Source organism: Myotis davidii, unplaced genomic scaffold (assembly GCF_000327345.1).
Source record: "Myotis davidii unplaced genomic scaffold, ASM32734v1 scaffold135, whole genome shotgun sequence".
In the NCBI taxonomy this organism is placed as follows: Eukaryota; Metazoa; Chordata; class Mammalia; order Chiroptera; family Vespertilionidae; genus Myotis; species Myotis davidii.
This window is the reverse complement of record NW_006289813.1, coordinates 1,314,983-1,327,178: the sequence shown is the minus strand read 5'-3', so window position 1 is coordinate 1,327,178 and position 12,196 is coordinate 1,314,983. Positions and strand designations below refer to the sequence as shown.

General features: G+C 40.6%; 1 protein-coding gene and 1 long non-coding RNA gene across 5 annotated transcripts in view; one reads left to right on the top strand and one right to left on the bottom strand.

The window, feature by feature from the left end:
• The window catches only part of LOC107182873, an 8,703-nt gene extending 7,325 nt beyond the window's left edge, over positions 1-1,378 (bottom strand). For both annotated transcript variants that reach the window (XR_001513634.1, XR_001513633.1), the window contains exons 1-2: positions 1,306-1,378; positions 811-902 (exon numbers count right to left, since the gene is read on the bottom strand). This is a non-coding gene — a long non-coding RNA (uncharacterized LOC107182873). The remainder of the gene's footprint in view (positions 1-810; positions 903-1,305) is intronic.
• PIK3R1 (phosphoinositide-3-kinase regulatory subunit 1) overlaps positions 1-12,095 on the top strand; it is a 73,451-nt gene extending 61,356 nt beyond the window's left edge. For 2 of the 3 annotated variants that reach the window (XM_006762397.2, XM_006762399.2), the window contains 9 exons: positions 3,079-3,181; positions 3,911-4,009; positions 4,113-4,293; positions 4,551-4,676; positions 5,328-5,470; positions 5,707-5,883; positions 5,981-6,049; positions 6,662-6,832; positions 7,919-12,095. In XM_006762397.2, the coding sequence (XP_006762460.1) occupies positions 3,079-3,181; positions 3,911-4,009; positions 4,113-4,293; positions 4,551-4,676; positions 5,328-5,470; positions 5,707-5,883; positions 5,981-6,049; positions 6,662-6,832; positions 7,919-8,108 (1,259 nt within the window). In that variant the 3' untranslated portion in view covers positions 8,109-12,095. Of the gene's footprint in view, positions 1-1,502; positions 1,708-3,078; positions 3,182-3,910; positions 4,010-4,112; positions 4,294-4,550; positions 4,677-5,327; positions 5,471-5,706; positions 5,884-5,980; positions 6,050-6,661; positions 6,833-7,918 lie in introns of those variants that run through there. The other variant, XM_006762398.2, reaches the window with a different exon arrangement.
• The last annotated feature ends 101 nt before the right edge of the window (positions 12,096-12,196 follow it).

Here is a 12,196-nt window from a genome sequence, read left to right as displayed (position 1 = left end):
GTATCACTGTTTTCACTGTTTTTATTAAACCAAGAGATTTCTTTCTGACTCTTATTTGAGGGCACCACCACCGCCACTTTTACTTGAGTTTAGGTTTACTTAAGCTCTTAGGCAAATAGAAAAGTGAGTGGGAGGGTTTTTAGGCTCAGTCTGCCTTCATGGTTAATGAGAAGATGAATTATAAACTAGAGAAGGGATTCAAGTGAATAGTGCTCAGAGAATGGCCTGCCTTTGCTCTGCTCTTTCATATAGTTTATGATGCCAACGTTGCTAGAATTTACTCTAAGAGTAAATTTTTAGGGCTTCTGTGCTCTTTAATCACACAAATACTATGTAGATCACAGAGCCCACTGTAGTTTTTTAAATCAGCCACATTTACATGGGGTGAGGGCTTCCCCCACCCCCCTTCTTCCTTCCCTCTCATCCTATTGCAAAGAGAGACCATGTCTTCAGGGGAATGTACCTTAGGCTCCAGTAAGAGCAGCAGGATTATATAGAGAACACCTTTAAAGAAAAAAAGATTAATAATTAGGCTTATAGGGGAATTGATGTCTTTACATTAAGTACTGCTCAGAAGGAACAGTAATAGTCCTCCCCGGTGTGAGGCATTTGAGGTAGAGGAGATAAAAGCCCTGTCTCCACCCCCACCTCCCCAAAAAGTGATTACATCATCCCCACGCCCACCCAAGCAGTATTAACACAATAAATCCCAGGATGGGTTCACCGGTGAGAATACTTTGCCAAGACAGCTCTCCCCCTCTGCATTCTGATATGTACGGCCTCTTTCTATTTGGAAGACAGCTTACTTACCTTGACCAGTCTTGTTAGGCAGGAACATTAAAATTCTCATTAATGATGTTGACAGTTCTGTTGATTATTTCTGCTAACAGACCTCTTCATTCCTGTTAAGAATTTCCAGCGTTAGTCCATAAAGTGTAGTTTTGACTTGGCAATGTTTGGTCGAGGAGGAGAGCTTGCCTATGTATTTCCTTGTACTTGAGCTTTCTAATGTGGTACACTTGTGACAGTGTTTGAGTTTTTACGTAGGACTGAGATTAAATATCCAGAGTCCTTTCTGCTTTTAATACATATGGGAGGTATTTAAGGACTGTAAAATATACCTTAAATATACCGTTTTCATGCATTTGTAAGATTTTTAAACCAAGGAGTGATCGGGCTATCTAAAAACCCAGATGCACTAGGGGAAAAAAGCTACGTGCTGCAGCATATCAGCTTTTGTCACCCTGCCAAGAGCGGAGCGTACCAAGCTGCAAGGAGTAATAAAAAGGGAATTAGAAAACTCACTGCTGGAGGAGAACAGTCAAATTAAACAGCTTTTGGAAACGATGAGCATGTATACGTTGCAGTTCTATTAAATGTAGCTTAGTGAGGTTGGGGTTGTGCTAAGGCTGATACAGAAGAGAAATAATGAAGCAGGAGTGGTCTGGTGACATTTTTCTGACTTGATTGGCTGGGCTGTGTGATGTAATAGGTTACAGTGCAGCCCCTTATAGGTTTTAAAATGAATTCCAAGACACCATTACAAAGAAGGCCGGACTCTTTTCTTATAACTGAGCTCAGCCAAGGAAACTCTCGCACAAATGTACAACACTGTTTGGAATATGGAAGACCTGGATTTAGAATATGCTCAGACAGATATAAATTGTGGCACAGACTTGATGTTTTATATAGAAATGGATCCGCCAGGTAATACTGCAGTATTCTTGTAGAAAGCTAGTTAATTTTGTGGCTTTTTTTTTTTTTTTGGACAAGTCTGTAATAGAGCCTCTTTAGATTTCTATTTTTATTAATTTGTTCTAATTTAATAATAATTCATTTGATCATAGCCTGTGGAAGCAGGCAGATCAGATTGTATGTGGTAAATGCTTATTCTTACTTGAATGGATATGAATGGAATGCCCGTTTTTCACTGGTGTCTTTTGTTAAGATCTTTTGCTTTTTGGGTTATATTGTTGTATAGCGTTCCTGTAATTGAATTGATGTCTCCTTTGTGCTGCTTTTCTCTGTTGCCAATGGAGGAGAACAGTGTGATACTTTGTGGGGATAGCACTTGGTACTTTAGAAAGCATGTAAAATGTAGCAATGATTGCAACTCAGTTCTAGGTGACCGGAAACTATTCTAAATCAAATTTTGAGATTTTGCCTCCTGTCTTAAGATACTACATTAGGATACTATAAAGAGAAAAGAACTTGGCTGTCCATTCCTTAGTCCTAGTCTTTATCACATAGTCTTTTGATAGACTTCTGAAATAATTTTACATAAATTAAAATCGTAACTGTGCTTTAAAACTTATGACTTAGAATTTAGCTAAAAAAAATCCTGGGTTTATTGTGCTTTCTAACTTATTTTATCCCTATGTTATTAGCCCATTTCCCAATGGAGAAATTTCAGAAATACCACAGCCTTTCATTTGTCACCAATTGGTATATGAATATTGATTTGACATTGAGAAAGAGGAATATAGTTTTTAATCAGCTGACATATAGAGAGGGCAATTTCTCCAATAAAAAATTAACACTAAAGAGATTTAGGTCAGGGATGAGTTTCTTAGAGTGGCTTTTGGCAGAACAGTGCCTGAAATATACTAACTCTCCTCTGAAAACATATTGCTGTAGGTGAGCCTCTACCACACCAGCATTTGTGGAGGGCAGAAGCCAAATTTGTCTCTCTTAATTAAATAGGAGGAAATTAAAGCCAACCCATGTGATTCCTCCTGCTCACTGTGCATGCATGGTTTCTGACTTCAGCTGGATTTGACCAGGCATGCAACTTGAATATAACTAGAACCTAGAAGTAGAAAATGGCACAACTCTGGATTTACTCTGAAATCCACATTTATTAATCTCCAAGCTGTTTTCTTCAGTTTCTTTTCTCTTTGAGCTGTACTCTGAAAGATTTCTGATTTTTTTTTTTAGAAGAAAACAATCTTGCATGTTTCATGGAATTCTGAATTATTGCTGTATGTCACACTCTACTTTCATCCAAAGAAATTAGGTCTGTTTTAAAATGTTAGTTTGGGGTTGCAAACAACTTTTTCCTTTCTCCTTAATCTACAGCACTGCCTCCTAAACCACCAAAACCTACTACTGTGGCCAACAACGGTATGAATAACAATATGTCCTTACAAGATGCTGAGTGGTACTGGGGAGATATCTCGAGGTAAGGCCACAGAAACGCTTAGTTTTCACTAGCGATAGGGAGTTTTAGGGTAAGAGAAAGAAAAGCACCAGCTTGCTAAGTTCCATTTTTGGGATATCATCCAATATAAGCATTGAAGCATACTGGATTCCCTTCCAAAGGCTACCAGAGAAGTCACTGAGACGCTGGAGAGCTGTGGGTGCTGGTGCCACCGGAAATTACACACTGAGAAGTTCGATTATTGACAGATGTCAGGGAGGCACCGGGACGAGTGGCCCTGCCCAAGGCAGCGTGCAGGCACTCCTGTCACGCAGAACTCTAAGAATTCATACGATTATCTCACACACAATACAATAAAGTGGCATTTTTATTCTTAGCTTTTTGTTTTTAAGCGGGGAGGGATGGGGAGGAAACCTTTTTGGGATCATGATTTGCTGATTTGTTAGCATCTTTGGTTAAAAAATAAAAACGTGTACCACAGTTATATGGACAGTGAAAGTAGGTTTTGTGTTTTTTTTTAACTCCCATGCACCTGTTTATAATGAGATGGAGTTTCTAACATTTTTTATATAAGAATAAATTGCTGAGCTTTGAAAATGTAATTAATAAGTATAAATCTATAGGGGAAGGGTGTTAGAGGCTTTTTCTGTACTTTCTGCTCAGTTTTGCTGTGGACATAAAATTGCTCTAAAAATTAGATAATCACTAAATCCTTGAGGTAAGCCCTGTCTTGTGTTCTTTTCACATCAGGGAGGAAGTGAATGAAAAACTCCGAGATACAGCTGACGGGACCTTTTTGGTACGAGATGCATCTACTAAAATGCATGGAGATTATACTCTTACACTAAGGTGAGTCAGGGAATGGAGGTAAAGCCGGGGTGGTTCAAGTTGACATTAAAACACATTTCTTTAAAGGAAATTGTATGCCATTACATTCATATTGTATTTACAGGAAAGGAGGAAATAACAAATTAATCAAAATATTTCACCGAGATGGGAAATACGGCTTCTCGGACCCATTAACCTTCAACTCTGTGGTTGAATTAATAAACCACTACCGGAATGAATCTCTAGCTCAGTACAATCCCAAGCTGGACGTGAAGCTACTCTATCCCGTATCCAAATACCAGCAGGTAATCAAATGCTCACATCGTTAATGTCATTTAAATAAGGTACTTTCAGTGCTTAGAAACACGTAGAAGCAGATGAATTGCATGTAATGAAATTTGAAAAGCTTTGTACTTGTAATCACAAAATTACAATTTCAGAGTAGTTCAATAAAATACTCTAAGGATTTTTCCACGTCAGATATTTGGTTAAATAGTTCTTAATTGATTACATACCTTATCCATTGAATTGCTTTTTCTTCTGCTCTCTCTAATCCTTCTAGGATCAAGTTGTCAAAGAAGATAATATTGAAGCTGTAGGAAAAAAATTACATGAATATAACACTCAATTTCAAGAAAAAAGTCGGGAATATGATAGATTATATGAGGACTATACCCGTACTTCCCAGGTGAGTTTTCTGTGAAAATCACATTATAATTTTAGAAGTGTTAGTTATTAAAACCTAACGCATATTAGTCAGCTTCAAAAACAGAATAAAAAGGTTGAGTTTTTACAGCACAGTGAGGTTGAGAGCTCATTTGTTTGTGAATCATTGTGGATTATTCTAGTAATTTATTCATTGTATCTCTATTTGTAAATGAAGCCTGTAAGTATCAGAATAGTAAGTTTACAAGAGAAAGGAAGAGGTTACTGTGAGTTTTAAGTTGATTTGACACCATTCTTGACGGAAGAATTATTTTTAGATTGGAAGGTCCACAGACTTGTGGAACTTGGCTAATATCAGAAATAGGGATTTAACCATCGGGACCGGCAGGGGGAGTAAAGGGCAAGATGGATGTCATGAATTGCTGATAAAGTGGCATGATTTTAACCAAGATGAAAACTTAGGAAACTGTCAGGTAGTCGTTTTCCATGGACTGGGATAATTCCCAAAGGAAGTGTGTGCCTTTGTGATAGTGTTTTAGTGATTCTATGAATTAGAGTTCCACCTTGCTAACAAAGTACTTAACGTTCTAGATAATCATAATGGGAGTCTCACAATAAGAAATCACCTGTTCTACCAAAGGTGTGACATGGTCTTACTAATATTGTGTTGCAGGAAATCCAAATGAAAAGAACAGCTATTGAAGCATTTAATGAAACCATAAAAATATTTGAAGAACAGTGCCAAACACAGGAGCGCTACAGTAAAGAGTACATAGAAAAGTTTAAACGTGAAGGCAATGAGAAAGAAATACAAAGGTTGGTCAGAGGAGTGTTCCTTTGTTCTGCTAGAGATAACCAGGATATTCTTAAACTGCTTAAAAATGATCTTGCTTTCTGTGCTGTGCATATTTAGAAAACCACGGGAAGGGGAAGCAAAGCATTCCTTGCCTTAGGAAAATGGCTGGGGCTCCACAGGGAGCCTTTTCATATAAACTGGGGGATACCTTCATGATGAACTCGGGTGATCACAGGTGCGTTTCTCTTGCCTGCAGGATTATGCATAATTATGAAAAGTTGAAGTCTCGGATCAGTGAAATTGTGGACAGCAGAAGAAGACTGGAGGAAGACTTGAAGAAACAGGCAGCTGAGTATCGGGAGATTGACAAGCGCATGAACAGCATTAAGCCCGACCTCATCCAACTGAGAAAGACAAGAGACCAGTACTTGATGTAAGTGGTGGGCACGGGACCCGCCAGGGAGTGACTGCCAGCGGCTAAAATTAAGGCTAAGTTCTGAATGCGTTTTCTCTCTGAAATCCTTTTTCAGGTGGTTGACTCAGAAAGGTGTTCGGCAGAAGAAGTTGAACGAGTGGTTGGGCAATGAAAACACTGAAGAGTAAGTCGTTACCACAGATGGAGGCAGCAGGGTGTATTTTTTTCATTTTAGGAAAATGCATGACTTGCCTTATTTAGAGAACAAGTGAGGAATTTTACTGAGTTTGGAACATCTTGTAGGAGAAAATGTATAAACTCAGTCTCATTATCCAGAATATTTTAAAGGGAGAGTTTAGGAAGGGAAGATACAGGACACCCCCCCCCCCCCATTCCAACACTGTGTCCACAATGATGTCCCAACATATTTTTGGAACAATTTAAAAAAAGGACAGAATTAGGCTTAGTATGTTTTTGAAGCTTATGTTTTGTTTTAATTATTTGAAAGCTGGCAATCCTCCTAGACCATCAATTTCCTGATCTAAACTGGACAAACAGGATTGTTTAATACCTTCCTCTCTGCCCAGGTACCTGAGCTTAATACTGACTCTTTCTTTGGCCAGGGAAGTTACCTAGAAGGCTCCCCTCCCTAGACGAGAGGGAGGGCTGGTTGAGTCAGACCGGTGATCGCTGGTCTGGCCTGCTTGTAGGAGGGGCAGAACCGAGGTAGAAGAGGTGAGGGTAGGCTTGTGGCTCCATGCACCTCACTTAGGAACCTCCTCCCTTCCCTCCTCAGCCAATATTCGCTGGTGGAGGATGATGAGGATCTGCCCCACCATGACGAGAAGACCTGGAATGTCGGAAGCAGCAACCGAAACAAGGCTGAGAACCTACTACGAGGGAAGCGAGACGGCACTTTCCTGGTCCGGGAAAGCAGTAAACAGGGCTGCTACGCCTGCTCTGTAGTGTACGTATCTCCCGCCCACGTCTCCTGTCTCCTGAAGGGGGGTTCATTCCGCCAGCCATGGGCAGGGAGGTGAAACGTTCTAACCTGGAAGAATCTTATGGCACACAGTGTAGACAAGGGAATAAAACAGGCATGATATTTAAAGTCTGCCTGTCGGTAGAGTCTAGTAGAAAGAAACCTACTTTGTTTGGGTACCAATTCAGGAACTACTGTAAGTCTTTTTTAAAAACGTAAATGGCAATGTTTGCCTCGAGGCTAGTATAGAGTCTGAGGTAACTCACATAAGAGCACCACACACAGGTGAAAGGTCCCCATCAGGAACTGTCCTTGAGGCAATTACACCCAGAAGACATGTTTGTCCCCTGGCATATTTTCTTTCTGTTGATTTCTTAATAGTCCAGGGAGCACTTTGAATGGACAGTGAGTTTTTTGGGTCACTGGCGTCATTTCAGAGTGCGAGGCTCTAAAACAAGCATGTCAGACTCGGGGCCCGCAGGCTGCATGGCTCGTTTATTTGGCCCATGTTAGAGTTTGCTTGCCCTAAAAAGCACATCCTACTCTGCAAGCTCTCTCATTTACGGAGACGTCCTATAGGAAGGAGGTGTGAGAAGAGCTCTGCGTAAGTGCCAAGATGGAGGGACACGTAGACACTTGAAAGCCAGCCTGAGAGAAGGGATCCTATTAATAACTAGTCACACCTCTGGTCACACAGCGGCGCTGATGGCCGGCGGCTCCCACTTGTTGCGTGCTCGCTGCATTCCAGGCATTCTACCAAGCACATCGTGCACATCATCTCATTTCTCAAAGCCACCTGGTGACACATATTACTATCACGTTCCTCTTACACCATTTTAAAGATGAAAATACAGCGAGCGGCTCAGTGAAGCTGGGTTCCGTACCCAAGTCACTCAGCCAGTACGTAGGTGGCGAAGCCACGAGTCTGGCAGTTCACCTGGGACAGTTGCCCACGTGGGCCCTGGCCTGTGTCACGTGTACTTTTTGATGATGATTTTGTTAAAAATGCCTAGCTGCGTCCCGGTTTGTCCCGGTCAAGGTCACAATGCATGTGTTCTCTCTCCTCTCTAGGGTGGACGGCGAGGTAAAGCATTGTGTCATAAACAAAACCGCAACCGGCTATGGCTTTGCCGAGCCCTATAACCTGTACAGCTCCCTCAAAGAACTGGTGCTACATTACCAACACACCTCCCTCGTGCAGCACAACGACTCCCTCAACGTCACACTAGCCTACCCGGTATATGCACAGCAGAGGCGATGAAGCGTGCCCTCCGGTCCTCCTCCTGATGTTCAACCACCCGAGGCCTCTGGAAAGCACAGGGCTCCTCTCCAGCCTGACCTGTGAATTGAGCTGCGGAGACCACGTCTTCAGATGGGACTGGAGCTTTCGACAAAAAGAAAGCAGTAGGGGAAGACATGCAGCCAGCACTGTGCGATGACCAGACGTTGCTAATCTGGAGTGCTTAACCTTCCTTTCCTTTTTTTTTTTTTTTGGTTTAATTTAAAGCCACCACAACACAGAGAAAAATAAATGCAAAAATCTCTGCGTGCAGGGACAAAGAGGCCTTCACCATGGTGCTCGTTAATGCTTTCTGAAGCTTTACCAGCTCAAAGTTGGGACCTTGGAGACCGAGGATGCACAGGGCTGTGGAGCCCTGGCCTGGGAGCGCGTGGTCCAGCCTGGTTTAGCCTGGTGTTGCTGTGCACGGTGGACCCAGACACTTCGCACTGTGGATTATTCCATTTCCTAACAAATGAACGATATGTAGCAGAAAGGCACTTCCACTCACAAGGGACACTTTGGGGCGAACGTCACCTCACATGTGTTCAGAGGAAATTCTGTTGCAGCAAAGTGCCAGAAAGCGTTTTGTTTAAACTTTTCAACAAAACCTACCAATGGAAAAACGGAACTTGGAAAACAGGACTTCAAGTGACATTTAGTATATAAAATATGTACATAATATTGGATGACTAACTATCAAATAGATGGATTTGTATCAATACCAAATAGCTTCTGTTTTGTTTTGCTGAAGGCTAAATTCACAGCGCTATGCAATTCCTAATTTTCATTAAGTTGTTATCTCAGTTTTAAATGTACGTTCAGAATAAGCTTCCCCTGCCCCAATTTTTGTTGCTTGAAAATACTGTTGTTCCTGATTTTTGTGTTAATATTCATTTTGTTTATTCTTTTACTTTTTTTTTTTTAAGAAGAAATGTACAGGATGCCAGTTTTTTAAAAAGGCTTCAGAATTAAAACTATGAAATATTTTACAGTTTTTCTTGTACAGAGTACTTGGCTATTAGTCCAAGGTTAAAAAGTTCCTAACAGATTTTTTGGACTAAATGTTTTGTTGGGCAGTGCCTGATAAGCTTCAAAGCTGCTTTATTCAATAAAAAAGAGAAAGATATATGAATATGACAAAAGTATCGCGGAGTTCGACAATGTTGTTTCAAAACTCTTAAAATACGGTACCTGGCAATGTTTGTTTCATAAAGAATTGTGAACTTCCTGAATCTGGGGAGGAGGGATATAGCGAAAGGTTGTACAGGTGGGGGGTGGGGGTGGAATGCACTTTCTCTTTCTCATGATTAGAGAAAAAGTAGGTAACTGCAGAGGGAAGTTGCTTATACTTCAGCCTTTCCCACTCTCATCTGCTAGTTATTACCAACTATGACAATTACACATCTGCTACGACTCTTAACAGTGCGGCTCAGCTGGTCAGATGTTCTAGTTCTGACCCTCGTTCGGAACACTGATTTCAAGGTTAAATTGCTACACTTAGAAAATGTCTCTTTTTAACATTAGACTACTGTTACAACCAACAAACATTCATTTTGGGGAAAACATGATTTGAGAAAAGATTTTTATCCGGCTGTTTGTTATTTTCCTAGCTTCCCATTCACCTTAGACCATAAAGCAAAGAGGCATGATGGTAACTGCTACTGCTCTGGGCTGTGTGGAACTCGTTAAAGTCATGGCCATTTCAGGAATCGTAATAACAGTCCTTCTCATTCATCCAAATAATTGCATGTGTTATACTTCACTGTGGGGAAAAGGAAGGGGTGTTAGAGTCATCTTTGCAATTCGGGGCATGAGTGAGAAGTCTCCCTGATTCACATACGCAAAAAGCCTTTCTGTTCCGTGGAAATTGTGCATGTATCGGGAGGAATAAAGGATAATTATAACCATAGTCAACTATGCTGGTAGATTAAGATGGAATCTTACAATTTCATACCTTTATTTCTCTCTCCTTCAAATATTGGGGTGAGGGAGCTTGGTTTTCTTAATGTTGTTCCTTTAAAAATTCTTTTGAAAGAATCTGTCTAGCAGCTGACTTAACTGTAGAATGTATTTTTTTTTTTTTTTTGGTCCTTTTTTCATGAAGCTACTCATATCAAGAGCAATAGTCAGCCTGACAGCCAGACTGTCAGCCTGAGACTTGACTGTACTGATCTGACCACCTCCCTCTCATCTCCAGACAACTGACGATTCTCCTGGTTTGAGTCTGGGTGTCTGGTTTAAACTATCCTTCCATGTCTCACAGAGGTTTAACAATTAGTTAATAGTAGCTTGTAAACAAGCCTGGTTTTGTTCTTGTTTTTTTTTTTTTTTTTTTTTGGTAGCACATCCATGTATGCTATTAAGTATAAATAATTTTCATTTAATTTCCAAAATATAAGATCTGAAATGGAATGTTTCATTAACAGTACATTTCATAGTTTTGTTAGTGTTTTTGCTTCAACATTTTGCAAGATGACATGGTTGGTAGTAGGCATCTGCCTTATTTTTGCACCTCACAAGCACAAACAATAGATTTTCTTTGCACTGCAAAGGCAGGATTCCTCACTCCATATCACAGTGAGTTACACACCTGTGATGTCACCCCTCTGCCAGGTGCCTTCTTGACTGTGTGTAGCATGCCCACCACCTATGTCCTTCCAGATGTTTGACCAGCAGGGCTCTCTGGGTTCCTTCAGACAGGCATCCAACAACATCGTCGCAGTGGCTCACAGGTATGAATGGAGACAGCAGAGGTGCTGTGAGACATTTCCTTAGCCATGCATTGATTCCCCTACCCAAGATAGCGTCCTAAAAATAAAGCCAGGAACTAGGCTTCAGAGAGGCTGTGACGGGGCTATGGGGGAGCACTAGGACCTGACATTAGACACGAGAAATATTATAACCGTGAGAAAAGGCAAAAAGCATGTGTTTGCAACATCTGAAAACTTCATGGCCCTTGATATCTGTATATATGTATATGTGCATGGACTGTGTTTTCAGTACACCTTTCAGCCAAAACAGAACCACAGTTGAGTTCAAGTGCAAACAAGCAAATGTCTAGTACAATTCTTGTATATGTGTATGGGTGGGGTTTTTTTTTTCCTGTGAATTTGTTTTGTCTTACAAAGGTGAAAATTGTTTGCAAGTGAAGTGAGAAGTTCATAATTCTTTGGCGTTTTTTTTTCCCCCCGTGTTTAAAAGTTAACTCCTTTTGGGAAGCTGGTCTCGCTTAATTTGGAAATCCTTGTTTTCAGTGTGTCAAGTCAAAATGTGTGTATGTGAGCTGTCACTATAGGGAACCTATTGCTTTGTCATGTAGCTGGTTATGAACTAGTAATGTGTTTGGGAAGTCCTACTGATGTTCCTTACTGGGAGAAAAATTCTGCTGGTTTTAACAACTGTGCTTTTGCTATGCATGGTATCCAAGTCAGCTGGAAAGCAGACCCTGAAATCTGAGTTCAGGGTCACTTAAGAAAGGGGCAGTTTAAAAGCACAATGCCTCACATGAGACAAAGTTCCAAAATGCCAAATTCTTATTTTTTAAACATCTAGTTACATAAAATACTAGTGTGAGTGGGGAGGGAACAAAATTGGAAACACTATCTAACTTAACATTAAACTTGTCACCATGAGATAGCATTAGCTACCCAGGATGCTGCTATTAAAAAAACAAAAACAAAAAATCATTTATATGTGTGTATTTTTTAAAGCTACGGTCTGTTCGATGTTTTTACAAATCTGTTTATATGACATTGTTAAAATAATGTTGGTCTTTTGACGAGAGGGAGGATGTGATGGTCTGTTGTACTTTTGCCTTTACAAGGCAACCTGGGTGGGGGGCGGGGGGAGTGTGCCTCCTTGACACTTGGTTCAAGCTATAGATTTAATGGAGCTATGTCTTGTTGTTTTAAGTTGCTGTAATGCATTGTATTAGGGCCTCAAACAGAATAAAGGTTGTTTTGAAACGTATGTGATGGTTTGAAATTTCAATTATTGCCTACTAAATATTTCTGAAACTACTCGCTTGCTCTTTTGGTTAATGAAAGTTGCTGTCTCTATAGTCTCCC